The following is a 26,842-nucleotide window of genomic DNA, read 5'->3' on the forward strand; positions in this document are numbered from 1 at the left end:
TGAAAGTCAATGGGTCCGCGAAGGAAAACGGCACAACGGCCACGGATGCACACAACGGTCGTGTGCATGAGGCCTTTCACTGTGACCGCCCTTTTAACTGTGACTTTCACTTTGACCCCCCCTTCAACTGTTACTTTCACTGTGACCGCCCCTTTATCTGTGACCGCCCCTTTATCTGTGACCACCCCTTTAACTGTGACTTTCACTGTGACCGCCCATTTAACTGTGACTTTCACATTGACCACCACCTTTAACTGTGACTTTCACTGTGACCGCCTCTTTAACTGTGACATTCACTGTAACCGCCCCTTTAACTGTGACTTTCACTGTGACCGCCCCTTTAACTGTGACTTTGACTGTGACCGCCCCTTTAACTGTGACTTTCACTGTGACCGCCTCTTTAACTGTGACTTTCACTGTGACCGCCCCTTTAACTGTGACTTTCATAGTGACTGCCCCTTTTACTGTGACATTCACTGTAACCGCCCCTTTAACTGTGACTTTCACTGTGACCGCCCCTTTAACTGTGACTTTCACTGTGACCGCCTCTTTAACTGTGACTTTCACTGTGACCGCGCCTTCAACTGTTACTTTCACTGTGACCGCCCAGTGACTGCCCCTTTAACTGTGACCGACTCTTCAATTGTGACCGCCCCTTTAACTGTGACTTTCACAGTGAGCATCCCCTTTAACTGTGACCGACCCTTTAACTGTGACTTTAATTGTGACTTTCACAGTGACCGCCCCTTTAACTGTGACTTTTACTGTGACCGCCCCTTTAACTGTGACCGACTCTTCAATTGTGACCACCCCTTTAACTGTGACTTTCACTGTGACCGACCCTTTAACTGTGACTTTAATTGTGACTTTCACGGTGACCGCCCCTTTAACTGTGACTTTTACTGTGAACGCCCCTTTAACTGTGACTTTCACAATTTCCGCCCCTTTATCTTTCACAATGTCCGCTTCTTTTTCTTTTAACTGTGACTTTCACTATGACCGCCCCTTTAACTATGACAGACTCTTCAATTGTGACCACCCCTTTAACTGTGACTTTCACTGTGACCGCCCCTTTAACTGTGACTTTCACAGTGACCATCCCCTTTAACTGTGACTTTTATTCTGACCGCCCATATAACTGTGACTTTCACTTTGACCGCCCCTTTAACTGTTACTTTCACTGTGACCGCCAGGTAACCGCCCCTTTAACTGTGACTTTCAAAGTGACCGCCCCTTTAACTGTGACTTTCACTGTGAACGCCCCTTTAACAGTGGCTTTCACAATGTCCGCCCCTTTATCTGTGACTTTTACAGTGACCGCCCCTTTAACTATGACTTTCACTGTGACCGCCCCTTTAACTGTTACTTTCACTGTGACCGCCCCTTTATCTGTGACCACCCCTTTAACTGTGACTTTCACAGTGACCACCCCCTTTAACTGTGACTTTCACTGTGACCGCCCCTTTCACAGTGACCATCCCCTTTAACTGTGACTTTTATTCTGACTGCCCTTATAACTGTGACTTTCACTTTGACCGCCCCTTTAACTGTTACTTTCACTGTGACCGCCAGGTAACCGCCCCTTTAACTGTGACTTTCAAAGTGACCGCCCCTTTAACTGTGACTTTCACTGTGAACGCCCCTTTAACAGTGGCTTTCACAATGTCCACCCCATTTAACTGTGACTTTCACTGTGACCGCCCCTTTAACTGTGACTTTCACTGTGACCGCCCCTTTAACTGTGACCGCCCCTTTTAACTGTGACTTTCACTGTGACCGCCCCTTTAACTGTGACTTTCACAGTGACCGCCCCTTTTAACTGTGACTTTCACAGTGACCGCCCCTTTTAACTGTGACTTTCACTTTGACCGCCCTTTCAACTGTTACTTTCACTGTGACCCCCCAGTAACTACCCCTTTAACTGTGACTTTTACAGTGACCGTCCCTTTAACTGTGACTTTCACAGTGTCCGCCCCTTTAACTGTGACTTTCACAGTGTCCGCCCCTTTAACTGTGAGTTTTACAGTGACCGCCCTTTTAACTGTGACTTTCACTGTGACCGCCCCTTTAACTGTTACTTTCACAGTGACCGCCCCTTTATCTGTGACCACCCCTTTAACTGTGACTTTCACTGTGACCGCCCCTTTAACAGTGACTTTCACAGTGACTGCCCCTTTAGGCAGTAAAGAAATATGGCTGGTTTGTTATGGAAACCTGGAGTAAAACTGTGTTTATGGCAGTTGGGATTTGAAGAGAAAGAATTGCAGGCTTGTATTTGGGGTGGGGGGTTCATTTTTGGGGAATATCTCGGGAACGGTACGTCCTAGAGAGCTGAGACCCGGTCTAAAACCTTCCCGGACGCCTGATGTGCCTGTGTGCCAAATTTGGTGAAGATCGGTCCAGTCATTTGGTCACGCATAAAGACAGACAGACACAAACTCATTTTTATATATATATAAGAGACTAGCAGAATCACCCGGCTTCGCACGGGTATATTTCATCTATTTGACAGTTTCCTTCATAACAGTAACCTCTACAGTACCCGCCCCTATAACATTGACCTCCACAGTGCCCTCCTCTTTAACAATGATGTTCACAGTGCCCGCCCCTTTAACATTGCCTGCCCCTTTAGCATTTAACACCCCTTTAGCAGTGACCTTCACAGTGCCCGCTCCTTTAACAGAGACCTCCACAATGCCCGCCCCTTTAAAATTGACTTTCACAGCAACCGCCCCTTTAACAGTGACTTTTACAGTGGCCACCCCTTTAACAGTGACTTTTACAGTGGCCACCCCTTTAACAGTGACTTCACAGTGGCCACCCCTTTAACAGTGACTTTCACAGTGACTGCCTCTTTAACAGGGACTTTCACAGTGACCGCCCCTTTAACAGTGACTTTCACAGTGACCGCCCCTTTAACTGTGACTTTCACAGTGGCAGCCCCTTTAAATGTGATTTTCACAGTGACCATCCCTTTAACTGTTACTTTCACTGTGACCGCCCCTTTATCTGTGACCACCCCTTTAACTGTGACTTTCACAGTGACCACCCCCTTTAACTGTGACTTTCACTGTGACCGCCCCTTTCACAGTGACCATCCCCTTTAACTGTGACTTTTATTCTGACCACCCTTATAACTGACTTTCACTTTGACCGCCCCTTTAACTGTTACTTTCACTGTGACCGCCAGGTAACCGCCCCTTTAACTGTGACTTTCAAAGTGACCGCCCCTTTAACTGTGACTTTCACTGTGAACGCCCCTTTAACAGTGGCTTTCACAATGTCCACCCCATTTAACTGTGACTTTCACTGTGACCGCCCCTTTAACTGTGACTTTCACTGTGACCGCCCCTTTAACTGTGACCGCCCCTTTTAACTGTGACTTTCACTTTGACCCCCCTATAACTGTGACTTTTACTGTGACCGCCCCTTTAACTGTGACTTTCACAGTGGCAGCCCCTTTAAATGTGATTTTCACTGTGACCATCCCTTTAACTATGACTTTCACAGTGACCGCCCCTCTAACTGTGACTTTCACTGTGACCACCCCTTTTACTGTGACTTTCACTGTGACCTCCTCTCCAACTGTGACTTTAACTGTGACCGCCCCTTTAACTGTGACTTTTACTGTGAGCGCCCCTTTAACTGTGACTTTCACTGTGACAGCCCCTTTATTTGTGACTTTCACTGTGACCTCCCCTTTAACTGTGACTTTCTCGTACATTCCATTGGGGGACACAGACCAAGGGTATAGCTTAGAGGTATTAGTAGGAGGAACACTATGCAAATGAAAGAGCTCCTCCTCCTCGGGCTATACCCCCAGGCTCCAGCAGGAGAAACTCAGTCTTTGCTTAGTGTCTTGTGAAGGAGCTTGACACTCTCACTATTCTACTCCAGTTTGTTATTTTCTTTTCTAGATTGGGACACAGGTCAGCATGGCGCTTTCCTGCTCCCCCATGGAGTGCCCACCGCCGTTCTTTGGACGTTGCCTGGCCGCCTCCATTCCCCCCCCCCCCCCCCCAGAAGAAAAGTGGATCCGGGCTCGACCTGTTAGCTCCGGTATCCCACCAGCTTTTGGGTCACCTATGCTGCACTTCACCCAGAGCACTGCACTTCTGAGTCAGACGTCTGAAGAGGTGAACTCTGCTGGTCACTTTCAGAGGGAGAAGACTTCAGGACAGATAAGTATTGCAACGCCTGAGTCTCATCTCTTCCCCCCCCTTCCCCTCCCCCGCCCATGGGCCCTCCTACCTTCCTGGGCAGCGCATTGTCAGCGGCGGGTCCCTGTTTTCATAAGGGGTCTCTGCCACCCGCACTCGGCATTTAACCTCCGATACGCCATTTTCGGCATCCGGGGAAGGGGACAATTCCATTAGCGTGCGCACTTTTTCCCGCCATTGACATTATTTTGGGGGCGGAGCCTCCCGCTCCGCTCTAACTCCTGCCTGCTGACAAGTAGTGTTGTCCGGTTCATGAACGAATCGTTCTTTTGAATCGATTCAGTTCACTGAACCGGAGGAGTGGATTCACCTGTCTGAGCTGATCCATTTGAAACAGCTCCTCAGTCTGAGTCATCAGTGAGTCACAGCACACAATAGCAGAGCCGCTGGCAGCAAGGAAGGGAGGGACTCGGGAGGAGTGTAATCTGATCCTAGAGTGGAAGCTGCTACTGCCAGCCCCTCCCCTCCCCGCACACCAACCAATCAGAGCTGAGGCAGGGCAAGCACTAGCAGCTCTGAGTCTGAGTCACTGACACAAGTACAGGGAGTCTATTTAAGTGATCTTCCTTTTGTGCTGCCATCATGCCTAAGCCTGGGGCCCCCCTTAAGTCTGTCAAATCCGCTTCTCAGACCCCAATGGGGTTCTGTAAGGAGTGTTTTTTGCCTTATACCTGTCTCTGGTACCTCTGCCTCCTGCCCTGCCCCTGGTCGGGATCGCCCTTCTCTCACCCAGTCCAGTTCCTCCCCTGTCTCTATGGAGCCTGCGGTACCCACTTGGGCCTCTGTTATGTCCTATGCGGCCGCTGATTTGTCCCTAGTTGCCAAGGAAGCCATGTCCTTTATGGACCGCATGGCAATGGCTAATCCTGTAGCTCCAACCACTCCATCTCCACTCAGTGGTTCCCATAGAGGATGCTGGACCGTTAACAGGCAGCGTCCATCATCAGATGACTCCGCTTTCCCCCCTAGCCTAGTGGTGCATACAGACTATTCTCCCACCCCAGGGAGCACAAGTCTGAAGTGGAATTGTCTGGCTCAGATGATGTCGCGGAGCGGGACACCCCGCCTAAGCTTTCCACCTTGGTGGCTGACTTGGTAGCGGCTGTCCGTAACACCTTTAATCTCCACGGGGATTCTCCTCCTTCCACTAGTCGGGAGTTCCCCCTTTTTCCATCTAAAGAGCCTGGGACAGTAGTGTTTCCGGTCCATGGGGAATTTTCCACGGTCATAGCTAAGGCCTGGAATCGCCCTCATCAAAAGTTTTCTGCCACCAAACGTATGGATATGCTGTATCCTTTTCCGGAGGATAGTGTAGAGAAGTGGTCTTCTCTCCCTAAGGTGGATACCCCGGTGGCCAGATTAGCCAAGAATACGGCCCTTCCTGACGTAGATGGCTCCTCTTTACAGGACGCGGTGGACAGGCGTCTGGATTCTCTCACCAAATTCATTTTCTCTTTTTCTCTCTGGCAGGCACGGCCCTGCGGCCTGCCTTGCCTTTGCTTGGGTTGCCAGAGCCCTGTCAGTGTGGTCACAGCGCCTCCACCAAGATCTGGCGGAACAAGATGCGTCTGCTGACATGCTGGATCTGATTCACCAAATGTCTCAGGCTTCCATCTTCCTATGCGAGGCTTCCATGGACATTGGTTCCCTCTTTGCCCGCATCTCTGCCCTCTCAGTCATTTAGCGCAGAGAGTTCTGGTTGAAAGTCTTCTAGGCATTCCCGTGCTCACCATCCCTCTGAAGGGCCCAGACTGTTTGGACGAATTTATCTCTGCCGTGACAGGAGGCAAGAGCACTCATCTGCCCCAGCCCAGAGCCAAGCGCTCCTTTCGGTCCAGGGCTTCTGGTTCCCGGTACCAGTCATTTCGTCGATTCCCTAAAAACAGGGCGTCTCCGGCTTCCATCTGCGGGGGGGGGGGGGGGTCTCAGGACTCCCGCGAAAAGCCCTCCTTTAAGCCCCAGTCTTCCTGGCGCCAGAAGATGCAGTCAGCCCATCCTGCTGCCCAAAGAAGGAGGGGTCGGTGCGGCCGATCCTGGATCTGAAGCTACTCAACAAGCTTCTGCGGGTACGGAGATTTCGGATGGAGTCCCTACACTCCGTTATTGCTTCTCTGCTTCCAGGGGAGTTCCTCGCATCTGTAGACATCCAGGACGCTTATCTGCACGTCCCTATCGCAGAATGTCACAGTTTTCTGCTCTTCGCCTTTGGCAACAGGCACTATCAGTCTGTCGCTCTTCCTTTTGGGTTAGCAACCGCCCTGTGGGTCTTTATCAAGATCCTCGCACCGCTTATGGCGCTTCTTTGCTCCAGGGGCATTACTGTGCTGCCTTATCTAGACGACAATCTGATGAAGGCCCCCTCGCTTTACCTCTGGGAGACCTCTTGGGGTCTGGACACTCGTGTCTCTGCGGGTTCGGGCATCTCTCCCTTGGTGGCTGTCCCTTCAAAATCTGAGGTCAGAGATGTCCTTTCTCCCGGTCTCTTGGACTATTGTCACCACAGATGCCAGTTTCCTGGGTTGGGGCTGCGTTCTCCAATCCCTCACGGTCCAGAGGGTTTGGTCAGAGGCGGAATCCCGCCTCCCGATCAACATCCTGGAACTGAGAGCGTTTTTTTCACTCTCTCTCCCATTGGACTCCTCTCCTTGCTGGCCGTCCGGTGCGGATTCAGTCAGACAATGCCACGGCTGTGGCTTACATCAATCACCAAGGTGGGACCCGCAGCCGGGCGGTGATGCAAGAAGTGAGGAGGATCCTGCAGTGGGCAGAGTCTCATGTTCCGCTGTTGTCGGTGGTGTACATCCCGGGAGTCGACAACTGGACAGCGGACTTCCTAAGCCGCAATAGGGTGGATCCAGGCGTATTCGAAGACGTCTGTCACCGGTGGGGCTGTCCGGACGTGGACTTGATGGCGTCCAGGCTCAACAACAAAGTTCCGGTGTTCCTGGCTCGCTCTCGGGATCCCAAGGCGCACGAGGGGGACGCGCCGGTGGCTCCTTGGAAGGACTTCAGCCTCCTTTATGTCTTCCCTCCACTTCCTCTGCTACCGAAGGTTCTATGCAGGATCTAGGCGGAAGGGATTCCGTCCATTCTCATCGCCCCGGATTGGCCTCGTTGTGCATGGTTCTCGGATGTCGCTCGGATGCTGGCAGACCCCCCCATGGCCTCTTCCCGACTAGGAAGATCTCCTGTCTCAAGGCCGCTCTTCCACCGGAATTTATGGTCTCTTCGTTTCACAACGTGGCTGTTGAAACCTCCATCCTGAAGAAGAGGAGGTTTTCGGAGTCTGTAGTTAGAACCATGATTAGGGCAAGGAAGCCGGCTTCCTCCAGGATTTACTACCGTACCTGGAAGGCCTTCCTGCTTTTTTGTGAGAACTCGGGATTCCCTCCCCTTCGTTTTTTCATTCCGGTGATTCTTTCTTTCCTTCAGTCTGGCCTTGAGCTGGAGCTGTCCCTGGGCTCCCTGAAGGGCCAAGTTTCGGCCTTAGCTGTCTTTTTTCAAAGATCTCTCGCTCTCCTGGGTCCTGTGAAGACCTTCCTGCAGGGGGTGGCACGTTCGGCTGCTCCTTTATGTACCCCCTTTGCCTCCGTGGGATCTCAATTTGGTCCTCCGCACTCTTCAGTCAGCTCCCTTCAAGCCTTTGAGGGGGGTCTCCCTGACTCTACTTACCTGGAAGGTGGTCTTCCTTGTGACCATAACTTCCATTGGGCGAGTATCGGAGCTGGCCGCTCTTTCCTGCCAGGAGCCTTTTCTGTTTTTTCATCAGGATAAAGTGGTTTTCCGTCCTGTTCCATCCTTTCTGCCCAAGGTGGTATCCCCTTTCCACCGTAATGAGGATCTTGTTCTGCCCTCCTTTTGCCCCTCTCCGGCAAACCCTAAAGAGCGCGCTTTACATTCCCTGGATGTGGTCTTTTTGTGATTCCAGAGGGGCCTCGTAAGAGCCTGGCGGCCTCCAAGGTCACTGTGGCGAGATGGATCCACTCATCTATCGCCGCGGCTTATCGCGCTCGTGGCAAGGTTCCCCCGTCGCGGATTTCCGCTCACTCCACTAGGGCGGTGCAAGCTTCCTGGGCAAGACGCAATCGTGCTTCTGCGTCTCAGTTGTGTAAGGCGGCTACCTGGTCGTCCTTACATACCTTTTCTAAGTTTTACCAGTTACATTCGCTGACCTCAGCTGATGCTGTCTTGGGCCGCAAGGTTTTGCAGGCTGTGGTTTCTGTCTGACAGTTGGACGTTTTTTCCCACCCCATGGACTGCTTTAGGACGTCCCATGGTCTGTGTCCCCCAATGGAATGTACGAGAAAAGAAGATTTTTTGTGAAACTCACCTGTAAAATCTTTTTCTCGTTGTTTCCATTGGGGGACACATCTCCCGCCCATTCTGCTTTTGCAGGAGGGGTTCTGTTCTGTTTGTGGTTGGGCCTCTTGGCCTTGATTTGATGGTTTCCATTATTTGGATTCTTTCTCCTTCTCCTCCTGCTTTTGCAACGCCTGAGTTTCTCCTGCTGGAGCCTGGGGGTATAGCCCGAAGAGGAGGAGCTCTTCCATTTGCATAGTGTCCCTCCTACTAATACCTCTAAGCTATACCCATGGTCAGTGTCCCCCAATGGAAACAACGAGAAAAAGATTTTACAGGTGAGTTTCACAAAAAATCTCCTTTTCACAGTGACCGCCTCTTTAACTTTGACCGCCCCTCTAACTGTGACTTTCACTGTGACCGCCGCTTTAACTGTGACTTTCACTGTAACCACCCCGTTAACTGCGACTTTCACTGTGACCGCCCCTTTAACTGTGACTATCACAGTAACCCCCCATTTAACTGTGACCTTCACTGTGACCGCCCCTTTAGCTGTGACTTTCACTGTGACCGCCGCTTTAACAGTGACTTTCACTGTGACCACCCCTTTAACTTTGACCGCCCCTTTAACTGTGACTTTCACAGTGACCGCCCCTTTAAGCAGTAAAGAAATATGGCTGGGTTGTTATGGGAACCTGGAGTAAAACTGTGTTTATGGTAGTTGGGATTTGAAGAGAAAAACTTGCAGGCTTGTATTTGGGGCGGGGGCTATTTTTTTGGGAATATCCTAGTAACGGTACACCCTAGAGAGCAGAGACCCGGTCTAAAACCCTTCTGGACACCTGATGTACCTGTGTGCCAAATTTGGTGAAGATCGGTCCAGTCATTTGGTCGCGCATAAAGAACGTCTAGACAGATAGACAGACAGAAACTCATTGACCACACCCTTTAACAGTGACTTTTACAGTGACCGCCCCTTTAACTGGGACTTTCACAGTGACCAAACCTTTAACAGCGACTTTCACAGTGACCGCCTCTTTAACAGTGACTTTCACAGTGCAGTGCCTGCCCTTTTGACAGAGACCTCCACAGTGACCGCCCCTTTAACAGTGACTTTCACAGTAACCGCCCTTTTACCTTCCCAGACACCGGATGTACCTGTGTGCCAAATTTGGTAAAGATCGGTCCGGCGCATGCACACTTCGCTCAACGAAGCTGCTGCCAGGAGTCCGCGGTGCATCTGGCTGATCCTAGTGCGCAGGTGCGGGATCTGGCAGAGGGACGGGTAGGATTGCGGAGGTGGCACTGAGCTGTAGAAGGCGGCGCAGAAGACCGCGAAGGCGGCGCTGGGCACAGGATGGCGAGGGGTGCGGCCGGGCTCCCTGTATTAACGGACCTCCCCTGGGGCACCTTAAGTGAGCGATTGACAGGTTATAAAAACTGTTTTTTGGGCAAATGGAGCCACAGTGAAGTTTAATAAGGTCAGCTTAGGATTATTCTTATTACTCCGGACAAGAGCATATGTTTAGGTTATAGGGATAAAATCTCATGACAGAATCCTGTGGCGAAAACCACTTCGCCACTGTGTTTTGGAGGGGGCTGTTTGCCCGCCTCCTGCCCCTGGATTACGACCCTTTAAGATACTGGTTTGGGCAGGAAAAGCCATGCTTGCAAGTGATAAAAAAGAGTCTTTTACTAACTTTTTAACCCCTGAACCTATTCAAGTGAATTTTGGATTGTTTGTCCCCAAGTTATACTGGTTAAATTGATATGTTATATGTATGTACGATGTAAATTCACAAAGTTGTAACAATTAATAAGAAGTGTAACTTTTCAGCTTAGGAGATAATTGAGTAGATGAGAGGAATATGCTGGGTGTGTTTCTATTGTCCCATTGTGTCCAATTTGCTGCTGTACTTGCATTGTATGTGTTGTAATATGCTGATTGGTTAATGTATAGGTCCAGGGGGTATTCCTCTGGACTGACCAGGGAAAATAAAAGAGGCTGTATGCCCCAGGACAGTGTGTTCTGCTTGACCCTCAAGCGAAGTGTCTCGTTCTTGGGGGGGATAGGAGTGTATGCTGTTACAGTGCGACTGCCAGGAGTGTAAACTGTTCATAGGGTTTTTCCTGTTCGGCTGTATACAGCCTTCATGTTTTTTTCCTTTGGGAGTATGGAGTATTCACGTGCTTGCAGTTCGGGAAATTGGTAGTTGCAGTAACTACCTGTCAATCTGAAAGGAGGATATCATCTGAACGGAGTTGTGTGCTGAACGGTCCATTACAAATCCTTTTATGGGACACTTAAGGGGGGAAAAATTTCTTCCCGACTCCATTCAGGCAATCAGAATAACTCCCTGGTTCAATGACCCCTCTGTAGTAGCTATAGTCTGTAATATTATTACACTCCAGAAATACATCCAGGCCCCTCTTGAACTCTTTTAGTGAACTTACCATCACCACCTCCTAAGACAGAGAGTTCCATAGTCTCACTGCTCTTACCGTAAAGAATCCTCTTCTATGTTTGTGTACAAACCTTCTTTCCTCCAGCTGCAGAGGATGTCCCCTCGTCACAGTCCTGGGGATAAATAGATGATGTGAACCTCACACATGTACGATGCCACATCATTCTGCTGGCATTCTTTTGTCTGTTCTTTCTGCACAGCCAAATGCCAGGACCTATCTGCACCAGATTTGGCATATAGGTAAATCAGATGCTTATAAAGGTTTTAAAACTGGTCTCAGGTTTCAAGGACGTATGGTTCTTAACCACTTCAACCCCGCTAGCTAAAACCCCCTTCATGACCAGGCCACTTTTTACACTTCTGCACTACACTACTTTCACTGTTTATCGCTCAGACATGCAACTTACCACCCAAATGAATTTTACCTCCTTTTCTTCTCACTAATAGAGCTTTCATTTGGTGGTATTTTATTGCTGCTGACATTACTTTTTTGTTATTAATCAAAATGTAACGAGTTTTTTGCAAAAAAATGACATTTTTCACTTTCAGCTGTAAAATGTAGCAAAAAAAGACATCCATATATAAATTTTTTGCCAAATTTATTGTTCTACATGTCTTTGATTAAAAAAAAAATGTTTGGGCAAAAAAAAAAAATGGTTTGGGTAAAAGTTATAGCGTTTACACACTATGGTACAAAAATGTGAATTTCCGCTTTTTGAAACCGCTCTGACTTTCTGAGCACCTGTCATGATTCCTGAGGTTCTACAATGCCCAAACAGTACAAACACCCCACAAATGACCCCATTTCGGAAAGTAGACACCCTAAGGTATTCGCTGATGGGCATAGTGAGTTCATAGAACTTTTTATTTTTTGCCACAAGTTAGCGGAAAATGATGATTTTTTTTTTTACTTACAAAGTCTCATATTCCACTAACTTGCGACAAAAAAAAAAAAAATTCTAGGAACTCGCCATGCCCCTCACGGAATACCTTGGGGTGTCTTCTTTCCAAAATGGGGTCACTTGTGGCGTAGTTATACTGCCCTGGCAATTTAGGGGCCCAAATGTGTGAGAAGTACTTTGCAATAAAAATGTGTAAAAAATGGCCTGCGAAATCCGAAAGGTGCACTTTGGAATATGTGCCCCTTTGCCCACCTTGGCTGCAAAAAAAGTGTCACACATCTGGTATCGCTGTACTCAGGAGAAGTTGGGGAATGTGTTTTGGGGTGTCATTTTACATATACCCATGCTGGGTGAGAGAAATATCTTGGCAAAAGACAACTTTTCCCATTTTTTTTATACAAAGTTGGCATTTGACCAAGATATTTATCTCACCCAGCATGGGTATATGTAAAATGACACCCCAAAACACATTCCCCAGCTTCTCCTGAGTACGGCGATACCAGATGTGTGACACTTTTGCGCATCTAGGCTGCAAAAGTGCCCACATTCCTTTTAGGAGGGCATTTTTAGACATTTGGATCCCAGACTTCTTCTCACGCTTTAGGGCCCCTAAAAAGCCTGGGTAGTATAAATACCCCACATGTGACCCCACTTTGGAAAGAAAAGAGGTTCTGCGTCGGCGCGAAATCACTTAGTGGAAGCAGTCTTATAGATGTATTCTTCTTTTATTCAGAAACAACGCGTTTCGGGGATCAGAGGTTCCCCTTCATCAGGTTTCACAAACATATAATAGGTATTGTGGCAAGAACATATTTATAGATAAATTCTTTAAAAAAAAACACCAAAGGATGCACCTGGGTGATGCCCCTTGTGGGAGGAGCTATCCCCAGGTGTCATCCAAACCATATAGGTGTACCAAACATACATAACATTAAGTTGGAGTGACAAACTGTGTACAGTTTTGTGGCTTGAATCGCTTCTTTATTTTGTTGAAATTCGCTGCCGATTGCGAAAATAAACATAGAAGATAGGATATAGTTCCCGGTCATGTGATCGCTAGTACAGGCGTCACATGACACGGGAATCCGGAAGTGTATGCTGTCTTAGCGCCGCTTACATCTAGCCGGGCGGAAGCAGCAGTGGTGTTACGATCCCCCTGCCGGCGCATGCTCACATGGACACTCTAAGCTGGCAGCCGGAGTCCAGAGCAGGGGGTGTCACATGATCGTATGGTGCGGTCATGTGACCTGTCGTCTTTCAGCACGGCTTCATAGACACAGAGTTAGTTTTTTAACTATAGCGATCCATAATTTCTGTATATTTAGTACTCATGTAGAGACAAAGAAAATGGATATATATATATAAAAAGGAAACCTATATCTTAGGTCACACCATAATTTCTATAATTAAATGAAGAGCTAATTTCAACCCATTCTGAGCACTCTATATATGTTATATAATGTATAGAGAAATACTTAGCCAAAAAGAGAAAGTATATAGTAGCCAGTGATCATAAAATATATACAAATAAAAGACATATTCGATAAGTATATAGAAAAATAAAATAATATGAATAACAAATATATATATATATGTATATAAAAATGTGTATATATATATATATATATATATATATATATAAAAATGTATATATATAAAAAAAGGGGGGGGGAGTTTAAATCCATATGTTTCTCAAGTACAGACCGTAAAAAATAGTGATGAATATTCATATAAATATGTATATAGAGATGTGTATAAAAAATGTAATTAAAAAAAAAAAAACATAAAAAAATGTTGTAAAAAAAAAAAAAGGTAGAGTTTTTTAGGTATCCTTTCTTTTTAGGTTTATTTCAAAGGCCTCATTGAGCCCGTACGGATTGAGACTATTAAGTTTAAAAATCCAATACATCTCCCAACGTCTGATGTATTGGACGTCTGTTTGGAGATGTATTGGAATGAGTTCAATGGGTGTTATCGTGAACCCTACAGTATTACCATCATGGTGTTCCGCCGCATGTCTAGACTTGAGATACATATGGATTAAAACTCCTCCCCCCCCCCTTTTTTATATATATATAAATTTTTATATATATATATATACATTTTTATATATATATATATATATTTTTTTTTTTATTCATATTATTTTATTTTTCTATATACTTATCGAATATGTCTTTTATTTGTATATATTTTATAATATTTTATGATCACTGGCTAATATATACTTTCTCTTTTTGGCTAAGTATTTCTCTATACATTATATAACATATATCGAGTGCTCAGAATGGGTTGAAATTAGCTCTAAATTTAATTATAGAAATTATGGTGTGACCTAAGATATAGGTTTCCTTTTTATATATATCCATTTTCTTTGTCTCTACATGAGTACTAAATATACAGATATTATGGATCGCTATAGTTAAAAAACTAACTCTGTGTCTATGAAGCCGCGCTGAAAGACGACAGGTCACATGACCGCACCATACGATCATGTGACACCCCCTGCTCTGGACTCCGGCTGCCAGCTTAGAGTGTCCATGTGAGCATGCGCCGGCAGGGGGATCGTAACACCACTGCTGCTTCCGCCCGGCTAGATGTAAGCGGCGCTAAGACAGCATACACTTCCGGATTCCCGTGTCATGTGACGCCTGTACTAGCGATCACATGACTGGGAACTATATCCTATCTTCTATGTTTATTTTCGTAATCGGCAGCGAATTTCAACAAAATAAAGAAGCGATTCAAGCCACAAAACTGTACACAGTTTGTCACTCCAACTTAATGTTATGTATGTTTGGTACACCTATATGGTTTGGATGACACCTGGGGATAGCTCCTCCCACAAGGGGCATCACCCAGGTGCATCCTTTGGCGTTTTTTTTGAAAGAATTTATCTATAAATATGTTCTTGCCACAATACCTATTATATGTTTGTGAAACCTGATGAAGGGGAACCTCTGATCCCCGAAACGCGTTGTTTCTGAATAAAAGAAGAATACATCTATAAGACTGCTTCCACTAAGTGATTTTGCGCCGACACAGAACCTCTTTTCTTTACCACGATTTTCTTTTGGGGGACTGGACATCCCACCCAAGAGACTACAAAATCTGCGGCTGCAATCCTGGTGCAAAAGTCTTATTTACACTAAAGCTTACAGTAGAGTTGTGCCTGCCGGAGCACAACTTCATAAGGTGAGTTTGATTACTTCTCACTTTAATATCCTCATCCGGTGAACATATTACACTATTGTGCGCTCTCCTTTTTCTGTTTCCCTGTTTCCGAGGGGAAATTAGATTCATCCGTGACCTTCACTTTGGAAAGAAGACACCCCAAGGTATTCAATGAGGGGCATGGCGAGTTCATAGAAATGTATTTTTTTGGCATAAGTTAGCGGAAATAGATTTTTTTTAGTTTTTTTCTCACAAAGTCTCACTTTCTGCTAACTTAGGATAAAAATTTAAATCTTTCATGGACTCAATATGCCCCTCATCGAATACCTTGGGGTGTCTTTTTTCCAAAATGGGGTCAGTTGTGTGGTGTTTGTACTGCCCTGGCATTTGAGGGTCTCCGCAATCATTACATGTATGGCCAGCATTAGGAGTTTCTGCTATTCTCCTTATATTGAGCATACAGGTAATGAGATTTTTTTTTTTCCGTTCAGCCTCTCGGCTGAAAGAAAAAAATGAACGGCACAGATTTCTTCATTCGCATCGATCAATGTGGATGAAAAAATCTCTGCCATAAAAAAAAAAGGAGGGGAAAGGCGTCTGCCAGGACATAGGAGCTCCGCCCAACATCCATACCCACTTAGCTCGTATGCCCTGGCAAACCAGATTTCTCTATTCACATCAATCGATGTGGATGAATAAATCATTGCCGGGATTTATTTATTTTTTACATACAAAGTGTTTGCCAAAGCATAGGAACGCCGCCTCCTCCTCAGCTCGTATGCCTTGGCAAACGTATCTGTTACTGCAGAGTAGAAATCTCGTCTTGCAGCGCCACATACACCGACTTGCGTGTAATCTGACAGCAGCACAATGCTTCTGTCAGAATGCACATCAGTGCTGCAGCTATTCGATCGGTTGGTCACCTGGAAGGTAAAAATAAAGAAAAAACTAGGCCGCAACGCAATAATTTTATTAACTTTGGAACAGAACATATAAACTTTAACTTTTTGAACTAAACATTAACCTTTTTGCTTACTGGTGTTTTTTTTTTGTTTTTTTTTACCTATATACAACAAACCTCTCCTTCCCCATGGGTGAATGTGGAAAGCGCAAATTGCCCAAAGATGTGGCGAAGTGCGTTATGCACTTTGTCCCAGGTGAAAGGAGACGTTTGCAGCAGCTGTGTGAGTGAATGGGCCCTAATAGTCCTGTGTGCCTGTCCTGGTGAGATGATCTTTATGCTAGGTGTACCTGTGTGTGGTACTTCCGGAAACACTCCCCTAAGCATAGGGCAGGGTGGTCAGGACAGAAATAGCGGGTGTCACGCCTTATTCCACTCCTGCTACAGACACAACATTTTTTTCGGGGTGGCGGTCGGTTTGAGGTACCAGGAACGACACTGGGGAAATGTCGCTCGTGTAGACGGCTAACTACAATTGTGGATGGGGCCACGGAACCTCCTGGGTACAGGAGGTTCGCGATGATCTCTTCCTGAAATTGCCACAACTAAGTCTAAGAGCTCCGCAGTCAAGAACAGCTCAAAAAATCCCAGGGCCGAACCGATCTGAGCTGTCTCAACCCGAACTCCAGACTGGGCGGTGAAAGGGGGAACTACAGGTGCGGCTGAAGTTGGGGACTGCCGATCAGGGTTTGCCAGCACCTCAGGGATTCTAGGGGCTCTACGGGCACGTCTTTGCGGTGGCTGCGACGGGGTCACTACTGCACGTGCCACCGTACCAGCTTCAACTGCCCTTCTGGTGCTCGCTACTTCACCATGTTCTATGGCAGTGCTGGTACTAGGTCCAGGAAGGGCTGCGCTGCTGGTGTATGCCTCACCACGTAATCCGACAGCACCAGCCCCACTCTGCTGCTCTTGAAGCGGATCCTGCGCAACCTGCGGTGTAGCGACACGGGGCCGGGTACGCCTGGTGCTATCAGGGACCTCAGCCTCCTCGTCCGAACTTTGGGTCAGAGAGCCACTGCTTTCTACAGGTTCGTATTTTGACCCGCTAGATTCATCAGATGAGGGTTCCCATTCCTCATCCGACTGGGTCAGAAGCCTGTAGGCCTCTTCAGAAGAATACCCCCTGTTTGACATTTGGGCAACTAAATTTAGGGGTATTCCCTGAGACTACCCAAGAAAAAAAAGCAAGCCTGTCTTACAAATGGGAGGCTAGCAAAGTACCGGAGGCTGCTGCGATTGATAAAAAATATCAAAACAGATTTTTTTATCGCCGCAGCGCATGTAAAGTGAATGTGCAGTGATCAAAAAAAAATATATATTTTTTGTCACTGCGGTGGGGCGGGCGTGGGTGAACGCACGTGTGGGCGACCGATCAGGCCTGATCGGGCAACCACTGCGTTTTGGGTGGAGGGCGAACCTAAAGTGACACTAATACAATTATAGATCTGACCGTGATCAGTTTTGATCACTTCCAGATACTATAAAAGTACAAATGCTGATTAGCGATACGCTAATCAGCGAATCAGTGACTGCAGTGCGGTGGGCTGGGCGCTAACTGATCCCTAAACTACCTAACCAAGGGGCCTAAACTATACCTAAAACCTAACGGTCAATACCAGTGAAAAAAAAAAGTGACAGTTTGCACTGATCACTTTTTTCCTTTCACTAGTGATTGACAGGGGTGATCAAAGGGTTAATTGGGGTTCAGGGGGGTGATCTGGGGCTAGTATGTGGTGTTGGTGTACTCACTGTGTAGCCTGCTCCTCTGCTGGATCCAACCGACGAAAAGGACCAGCAGAGGTGCAGGCCAGCCATATAACAGATCATATTTACAAATATGATCTGCTATCTGGCACTCTGATTGGTTTTTTTTAAAAATCAGCAACCTGTCAGCCGCGATCATTGGCTGGCAGGTTGCTGACGAAATACTCCTTGACGAAATGCCGGCCCGCGATGCGTATGCGTGGGCCGGCTGTGACCGAAATCTCGCGTCTCGCGAGATGACGCGCGGATGCGTCCAGGAGGAATAAATCAACCACCTCCCGGACGCATCCGTGCGTACAGCGGTCGGGAGGTGGTTAAGATGTTCCCCAAAAAATTGAATATAGGAACATGTTCACTCAACAAGGAGCAGAAAAAGAAAAACAAAAGCGCGTTGCTCTATCTATAAAAGTTATTTATTAAAAACATACATAAAACACTATAAATAAAAGGCTAGCTACGCGTTTCAGTGGCGAGCCACCACCTTCATCAGGCTGTAAGGTCAGAAGAAAATGCATACATTTAAATAGGAATGACCACAGCAAACAGCAATCAAGTGGATTCAGATTAATAATAAGAATTTTTAAAGACAAAGCATGATCCAAAATAATCAAAACATAATTTAATATAATATAATTAATGTGGATATCCAAATGTTGCTTCATGTGAATGCAGATATCTAATTTGTGTGGATCCAAATATTCACAAATATACAGGCGCATGGGATGTGCCTGTACATCTGAGAATAAATACATTCTCTTCAATAATAGATCTAGACACAGTGGGACACTATTATTGTGTAAACAATACTAATGTACACCAATATAATGCAAAGTGCAATGTGCATAATTTGCTGTACACGGATATGCCATCAAAAAGGTGAATCTGATGGATCTCCAAATGAATTCATGATACATGTGTAACCCCTCCACCCCTTCCAAAAAAAAAAAAAAAATATATAATAATAACAACAATAATTTTTACTTCTTAATTAGTTCAATATTCTCATTCAGACCACTAGGAAAAAAAATATTTAATTGAAATATCCAGAAGGATTCTCTGTTTACCAATCTTTGAATCTAGATGGAGTTGATTCAGGGATATGTTTAAGAAGAATTAAACGCATGTACTCTGGGATCATTACTATGCACCTGAGAAAAGTGTCGGGACATGCTGTGTGTGAACAGGCCCTTTCTAATATTATAGCTGTATTTATTCAGCCTGGTTCTCTCAGGCTGGGTTGTGCGGCCAAGGTACTGGATATTACACGGACATGACAGCAAATAGATAACAAAACTACTCCCACAATTTAGATGGCTGCGAATTTTAAATACTTTCCAAGTAGAAACTGAGAATGTGTCCACGCCATCTGAAATACTATTACAGCAGGCGCACAATGAACTGCGGCACTTATAGCATCCTATAGGTCCCCCTGCAGGTGGGGAGGATGAGTTACATGTGGATCTCAATGCAGAAGTTGCCAGGATGCCCTTTAGATTTTTTAGATCTCCTAAATATAATCCCAGGTGTGTCGGGTAACAATTTTTTTTACGATTGGTTCCTCTAGCACAGTGTTTTCCAACCAGTGTGCCTCCAGCTGTTGCAAAACTACAACTCCCAGCATGCCTGGACAGCCTTTGGCTGTGCGGGCATGCTGGGAGTTGTAGTTTTGCAACAGCTGGAGGCACACTGGTTGAGAAACACTGCTCTAGCAGGATGGGCCAGTATTTACAGTGCTTTGTAAAAGTATTTACCCCCTTGACTTTTTTCGTATTTTGTTACATTACAGCCTTCAGTTTAATGTTTTGTTAATCTGAATTTTATGTGATGGATCACATAAGTTGGTGAAGAAATGAGAAAAATATGTAAATAAAACTAGTGTTTAAAAATAAAAAATTGTCATGTGCATATGTATTCACATAAAAAGCTCTGGTGAAACCAATTACCTTCAGAAGTCACATAATTAGTGAAATGATGTCCACCTGTGTGCAATCTAAGTGTCACATGATCTGTCATTACATATACACACCTTTTTTGAAAGGCCCCAGAGGCTGCAACACCTAAGCAAGAGGCATCACTAACCAAACACTGCCATGCAGACCAAGGAACTCTCTAAACAAGTAAGGGACAATGTTGTTGAGAAGTACAAGTCAGGGTTAGGTTATAAGAAAAAAAAATCCAAATCTTTGATGATCCCCAGGGGCACCATCAAATCTATCATAACCAAATGGAAAGAACATGGGACAACAGCTTGCCAAGAGACGGCCGCCCACCAAAACTCACGGACCGGGCAAGGAGGGCATTAATCAGAGAGACAGCACAGAGACCTAAGGTAACCCTGGAAGAGCTGCAGAGTTCCACAGCAGAGACTGGAGTATCTGTACATAGGACGACAATAAGCCATACACTCCATAGAGTTGGGCTTTATGGCAGAGTGGCCAGAAGAAAGCCATTACTTTCAGCAAAAAACAAAAAGGCGCGTTGTGAGTTTGTGAAAAGGCATGTGGGAGACTCCCAAAATGTATGGAGGTAAGTGGTCTGGTCTGATGAGAATAAAATGTAAATTTTCGACCATCAAAGAAAACGCTATGTCTGGTGCAAACCCAACACATCACATCACCCAAAGAACACCATCCCCACAGTGAAACATGGTGGTGGCAGCATCATGCTGCAGTGAGGTTTTTCCCCAGTCGTCTCCATGACACCAAGTCCTGAGATTGACTTCCTTCTGATTGGACAGGAAAAACAGGTTAAAAACCCCACCTCCTCCCTACATCGCCAGTGTTTTTCCTGTCCCATCAGGATAGGAAGCAGGAGAGGTGCATGGAGCTCGAATCGGGCTCACCTGGATTTTTTCTCTTTCAGGCCGAGGTCGGATCTGCAGGGCAGCTCTCCCTCCTCCCTCCGGTTAGGCCTGGGCTCGGGCGCATAAGCAGTATGCCCCCTGCGAAGATTCCCTCTGCGGCGGCCCAGGAGGGCTTAATGCAGGGGGGAAAGAGAAAGCGGCGGATCGGCATTGAGATGTGTCCCTTCCGGCCGGCAGACAGGTGACGTCAGACGCCGGTGGCGGAGCAAGCGTACTGACGTCATCCACATGCGCCACAGGTCCTGGAGGCTAGAGAACGCTATAAAACCTCACAGGACCTGTACAATGGTGCCCTGCATAGTGCGGCTCACCCGTATTGAGGAGCATCTCTGGAGCGGTCGGGAGTCAGAATGAGTACCCCCCTCACGGGAACCGAGCCTGCATCAAACCCTGGGACCGTGAGTAGCCTGCTCTCAGGCACATGCTCTGTATTGATGGTTCGGTCTGCTCATCCTTTCCTCCCTTACCTTTTCAGGGAGAAAAGGATTCGGCTACTACCACTAGAAAGGCTAGAAAATGTGGTATCTGCTGCAAACGATTGTCTAACACTGGATCTAAACCCCTGTGTAAAGAGTGTACATCCAGTGTCATCAAGTCCGAATCTTCCAGCCTATTTGAAGACATTAGGAAAGTAGTTAAAGAGGTTCAGCTGGCCTAAACCGCCTACTCCTCCAAAAATTACTCCTCCTCAGGACACCCGTAGTAATAAATCACTTATCTTGGACTCGGACTCTGAGGAACTGGCGGTCTCAGACTCTGAGTCAATACAAAAACACCCCGCATCCTCAGATGAAGAGGGTGAATACAAGCGTTTCCTGTTTAATCCAGAAGACATTGACAAGCTTATCAGGGCCATCAGGGATACCATTCAGATGGAGATGCCAAAGACTCCAAAATCTACCCAACAATAATTTTTTGGGGGACTAGGAGAAAGGAAGAAAGCGGTTTTTCCAGTACCAGATAGTGTCCAGAAATTAATTCGATCACAGTGGGAGAAACCGGACAAGGGATCCTTTATCCCAAGGGGAATTAAGAGGCGCTACCCGTTTAGCCAAGAGGACTGTACTGACTGGGAGACTATACCGAAAGTAGACGCACCAGTGGCTAAGGTGGCTCTACCTTTTGAGGACTCAACACAGTTAAAAGATCCTCTAGATAGGAAAGCGGAGAGTCTCTTAAGAAAGACCTGGGAGACTACGGCAGCTCTTCTCAAACCGGGCGTTGCGTCTACCTGTGTAGCCAGAACACTAAACTTATGGCTAGAGCGGCTGGAGATACATCTAGTCAATAAGACACCGCGTGATCAAATTTTAGAGCGCTTGCCTCCATTAAAGATGGCAACCTCTTTTCTAGCAGACGCAGCAGCAGAGTCAGTCAAACTGTCCGCCCGAACAGCTGTTCTCTCCAATACAGCGAGAGGGGCACTATGGCTTAAAGCGTGGTCGGGAGATATCACGTCTAAAAATAAATTAATCGCACTCCCCTTCCATGGTCAGTATGTTTTTGGGGAAGATTAAGATAAAAAATCCTAGAAAATGCGACAAATAAAAAAAGGGGTTTTCCAGAGGAGAGATATAAACAAAAAAGGCAGCACTTTCGTGACCGATTTTTTTCAGCCTGAGAATAAAAAAGATAAAGGAAAGACCGGGAGGTGATGCTATGCGAAGGGAGGCAGGGGAAGAAATTTCCTCTTCAACCCGAATCGTGCTGAAGCCTCCACATCCAACAGCAAACAATGACGCCATACCAGTGGGGGGAAGACTCAGCTCCTTCCTAGAATCTTGCGAGCACGTAACAAACAGCACATGGATCTTAAATATTATAGAAGAGGGTTATTTAATAGATCTACTCTCTCCCCCTCCACAGAAATATGTGGTCACTACCCTTCCCCCATGTCAAGTTGGTACCTTAAAAAACGACATAAAAAAATTATTGAGCTTACCCGCGATAGAACCTGTCCCAAAAAATCAGACAGGAATGGGATTCTATTCCCGTCTCTTCATCATAAGGAAACCGAACGAGAAATCCAGAGTGATAATACATTTAAAATACCTAAACAAATATGTGAGATACCAAAAATTCAAAATGGAAACTCTGAAGTCAGCAGTGAAGCTTATAAAAAAGGACGCAGTGATGGCCACAATAGATTTAAGGGATGCCTATTATCATGTCCCAATTCACAGGTCATCAAGGAAATTCCTAAGGTTTGCGATAGAGTTGGAGGGAAACATTCAACACTTTCAGTTCAAGTGTCTCCCCTTTGGGATCTCTTCTGCCCCAAGGGTTTTTACAAAGATAATGGCGGAAACCTTGGCAATCTTGAGAGAAAAGGCAATCTGTGTGATCCCCTATCTGGACGACCTGCTGGTAGTTGCAGACGACATAGAGACCCTGGAAATCCATCTCGGGTTGGTCCTGGACCATCTACAGAGCCTAGGTTGGCTCATCAATTGGGAAAAATCTGATTTAATCCCGACCATACAGAAGATATTTTTGGGTATAACTTTAGACACAGTTTCCCAAAGATCCTTTCTTCCACCTCAAAAGATAATAAAACTTCAAACAACCTTAAGGAATTTCAAGAAGGAGAAATTCTGTTCCATAAGGCAGGCCATGAAAGTGTTAGGGAGTCTTTCAGCATGCATCCCAGCAGTAGCCTGGGCACAGTTCCATCTAAGGCCACTCCAAAAATTCATTTTAGGCAAGTGGAACAGATCGCAATTGACTCTAGAAAGACAAATATTCTTAGATTTGAACGTGAAAAAGTCACTAAATTGGTGGCTCATCAAAACCAACCTAAAGAATGGGATATTTTGGGCACAAGATCTCCCTCTAGTAATAACAACAGATGCCAGCCTCCATGTTTGGGGAGCGGTCGTCCAGGGAAACTCCTATCAGGGAACATGGAAGAGTTACGTGAAACAGCAATCCTCAAATTTCAAAGAGCTAAGGCCAGTTTGGGAAGCACTGAAACACACGAGTCGGTTGTCAGCAGGTCGTCACGTCCTAATCTACTTGGACAACGCTACAGCTGTGGCCTTCATCCAACACCAGGGAGGCACAAGGCATCGTCTACAACAGAGCCTGGCAAACAAAATGTTCTCCTGGGCAGAAGAGAACGTACAGTCTCTGTCAGCGGTACATGTGAAGGGATCTTTAAACATTCAGGCCGATTACCTGAGTCGGCACATGTTAGACCCCGGAGAATGGATGTTAGCCCCGGAAACCTTCCATCTAATCATGAAGAAATGGGGCAGACCGACGGTAGAACTGTTTGCATCCAAGAGAAATCATCAGTTAAATCAGTTCTTCTCCCTCAACCCCAGGGATCATCCTCTGGCAGTAGACGCCTTCAACCAGAATTGGACAACAAATTTAGTTTACGCATTTCCTCCGTTTCCACTCATCCCCAGAGTGCTGCAGAAGTTCTTGAAAGAGAATTGTACCCTAATCCTGATAACGCCCTTTTGGCCCAAGAGAGGTTGGTTTTCTCTATTAAAAGCCCTCAGCATAGAAGCCCCTCTCCTTCTACCTCTGAGGCCGGACCTTCTAAGTCAGGGACCCATTACTCACCCAGACCTGAAAATACTAATGTTAAAAGCCTGGATTCTGTAGAATCCAACTTATTAAAGCAAGGTTTATCTAAGAAAGTAGTGAACACTTTACTCCTTAGCAGGAAACAAAGTACCAATGACAAGTATCTAAAAATATGGGGACAATTTGCTGATTGGTCTGGAACCTCCTTCAACCAGTTCAGGGCCAATATCCCGCTAATACTAGAATTCCTTCAGGAAGGGCTAGATTTAGGACTATCCCCCAATACCCTTAGGGTCCAGGTATCGGCTCTAGGAGCACTTTATAATACCAAGCTAACAGTACATCCCTGGATATCTAGATTCCTTAAGGCAGCGGATAGGATCAGACCTACGATTAAAAACATGGTGGCCCCATGGAATCTCAATACGGTACTGGGGGGTCTAACCTCTGATCCGTTTGAACCTATGGACTCTACCCACATCAAATGGCTTACTGTCAAAACAATTTTTTTGGTTGCAATAACTTCTGCCAGAAGGGTCTGTGAGCTACAGGCCTTGTCCATCCAAGAACCGTTCTTTTCAGTATTTCAGGACAAGTTAGTTCTCAAATTAGATCCGGCATTCCTCCCTAAGGTAGTTTTGAACTTCCATAGATCCCAGGACATTGTTCTTCCTTCATTTTGTGACAATCCGAAAAATGATCAGGAAATCACCTACCACACATTAGATGTTCGGAGAGTGGTCCTAAAGTACCTGGAAGCTACCAAACATTGGAGAGTAGACAAAAATCTTTTCGTCCAGTTTCCAGGTCCTAATAAGGGGAAAAAAGCGGCAAAAAGTTCCATCTCCAGATGGATTAGACTGGCCATCTCCGAAGCATATAAAGTTCAAGGGAAAGATTTCCCTAAAAGCACATTCCACAAGAGGCATGGCTGCCTCCTGGGCGGAAAAAGCTTCAGCCTCTTTACAACAGATTTGTAGAGCAGCAACCTGGAAAAGAGTTCATACTTTTACTAAACACTACAGGCTAGATTTATTTGCCAATAATGACCTAAGATTTGGACGTAAAGTCCTTTCTGCCGTCATCCCACCCTAATAGTATCTTTGATATTTTCTCAGGACTTGGTGTCATGGAGACGACTGGGGAAAAGAGTATTACACTCACCGGTAATCCGGTTTCCTGGAAGTCTCCATGACACCACATACATCCCACCCTTTTTTTCTGTTAATATCTATGATCCTTTCATGCTGGGGTTTTTGTTATAATACACTGGCGATGTAGGGAGGGGGTGGGGTTTTTAACCTCTCTGTGTTTTTCCTTTCCAATCAGAAGGAAGTCAATCTCAGGATTTGGTGTCATGGAGACTTCCAGGAAACCGGATTACCGGTGAGTGTAATACTCTTTTCAGCAGCCGGGACTGGGAAACTGGTCAGAGTTGAGGGAGAGATGGATGGTGCTAAATATAGGGATATTCTTAAGCAAAACCTGTACCACTCTGTGTGTGATTTGAGGCTAGGACAGAGGTTTACCTTCCAGCATAACAATGACCCCAAACACACTGCTAAAGCAACACTTGAGTGGTTTAAGGGGAAACATGTAAATGTGTTGGAATGGCCTAGTCAAAGCCCAGATCTCAATCCAATAGAAAATTTGTGGTCAGACTTAAAGATTGCAGTTCACAAGCACAAACCATCCAACTTGAAGGAGCTGGACCAGTTTTCCAATGAGGAATGGGCAAAAATCCCAGTGGTAAGATGTGGCAAGCTCCTAGAGACTTATCCAAAGCAACTTGGAGCTGTGATTGGCTCTACAGAGTATTGATTTTAGGGGGTGAATAGTTATTCACATTGACTTTTTCTGTTATTTTGTCCTATTTGTTGTTTGCTTCACAATAAATAAATAAAAAACATCTTCAAAGTTGTTGTCAGTTTTAGACAGAATGCCTTATATAAAGAATCAAAATCCATCACCCGAATTTAAATGTAGATTCCTGACTACTTTCAATACATCGCATAAAGAGATTAGGCTACTTTCACACTCGCGTTTGGTGCGAATCCGTCATGCATCTGCACTGATGGATCCGTTCAGAACAGATCCGTTTGTATTATGTTTAGCATAGCCAAGACAGATCCGTCTTGAACACCATTAAAAGTCAATGGAGGACGGATCAGTTTTCTATTGTGCCAGATCATAGAAAACGGATCCGTCCCCATTGACCTACATTGTGTGTCAGAACGAATCCGTTTGGCTCAGTTTCATCAGACGGACACAAAAACACTGCAAGCAGCGTTTTGGTGTCCGCCTCCAAAGTGGAATGGAGTCTGAACGGAGGCAAACTGATGCATTCTGAGCGGATCCTTTTCTATTCAGAATGAATTAGGGCAAAACTGATCCGTTTTGGACCGCTTGCGAGAGCCCTGGAATGGATACTTTTTACATTTAGTCATAGACTACTAACAACCTCATCTTGCCATGTGTTTTTCTAACAACTTAAATAAAACTTAACTTTTATTAGTTCTTTTATTTTCTTAATCCTATCTAACCATAATTATTTAAAACTTTTATCAGGTGTTCCCCTACTCTAATGCTGTATTGCAAGTGTTATTCTCTGATCTGGTAGCTGCGCGCTAGCTCCAGATTTTTCCTGACGTCTA

General features: G+C 45.9%; 2 protein-coding genes across 2 annotated transcripts in view; both read left to right on the forward strand.

Annotated features, from left to right (window-relative positions):
- Positions 1-26,842, forward strand: part of WIPI2 (WD repeat domain, phosphoinositide interacting 2) — a 439,829-nt gene that overhangs the window by 379,241 nt on the left and 33,746 nt on the right. The gene's annotated exons all lie outside the window — the stretch shown is intronic.
- Positions 20,257-25,420, forward strand: LOC122944410. Its single transcript, XM_044302640.1, has 2 exons — positions 20,257-20,314; positions 20,651-25,420. Exon 2 carries the CDS (start codon positions 23,291-23,293, stop codon positions 25,166-25,168), a length of 1,878 nt encoding a protein of 625 aa, XP_044158575.1. The 5' UTR covers positions 20,257-20,314; positions 20,651-23,290; the 3' UTR covers positions 25,169-25,420.

Source organism: Bufo gargarizans, chromosome 8 (assembly GCF_014858855.1).
Source record: "Bufo gargarizans isolate SCDJY-AF-19 chromosome 8, ASM1485885v1, whole genome shotgun sequence".
Lineage (NCBI taxonomy): Eukaryota > Metazoa > Chordata > Amphibia > Anura > Bufonidae > Bufo > Bufo gargarizans.

Coding starts and splice junctions, on each gene's coding strand:
- LOC122944410 (XM_044302640.1), top strand. CDS start 23,291: ATGCATCCCAGCAGTAGCCTGGGCACAGTTCCATCTAAGGCCACTCCA.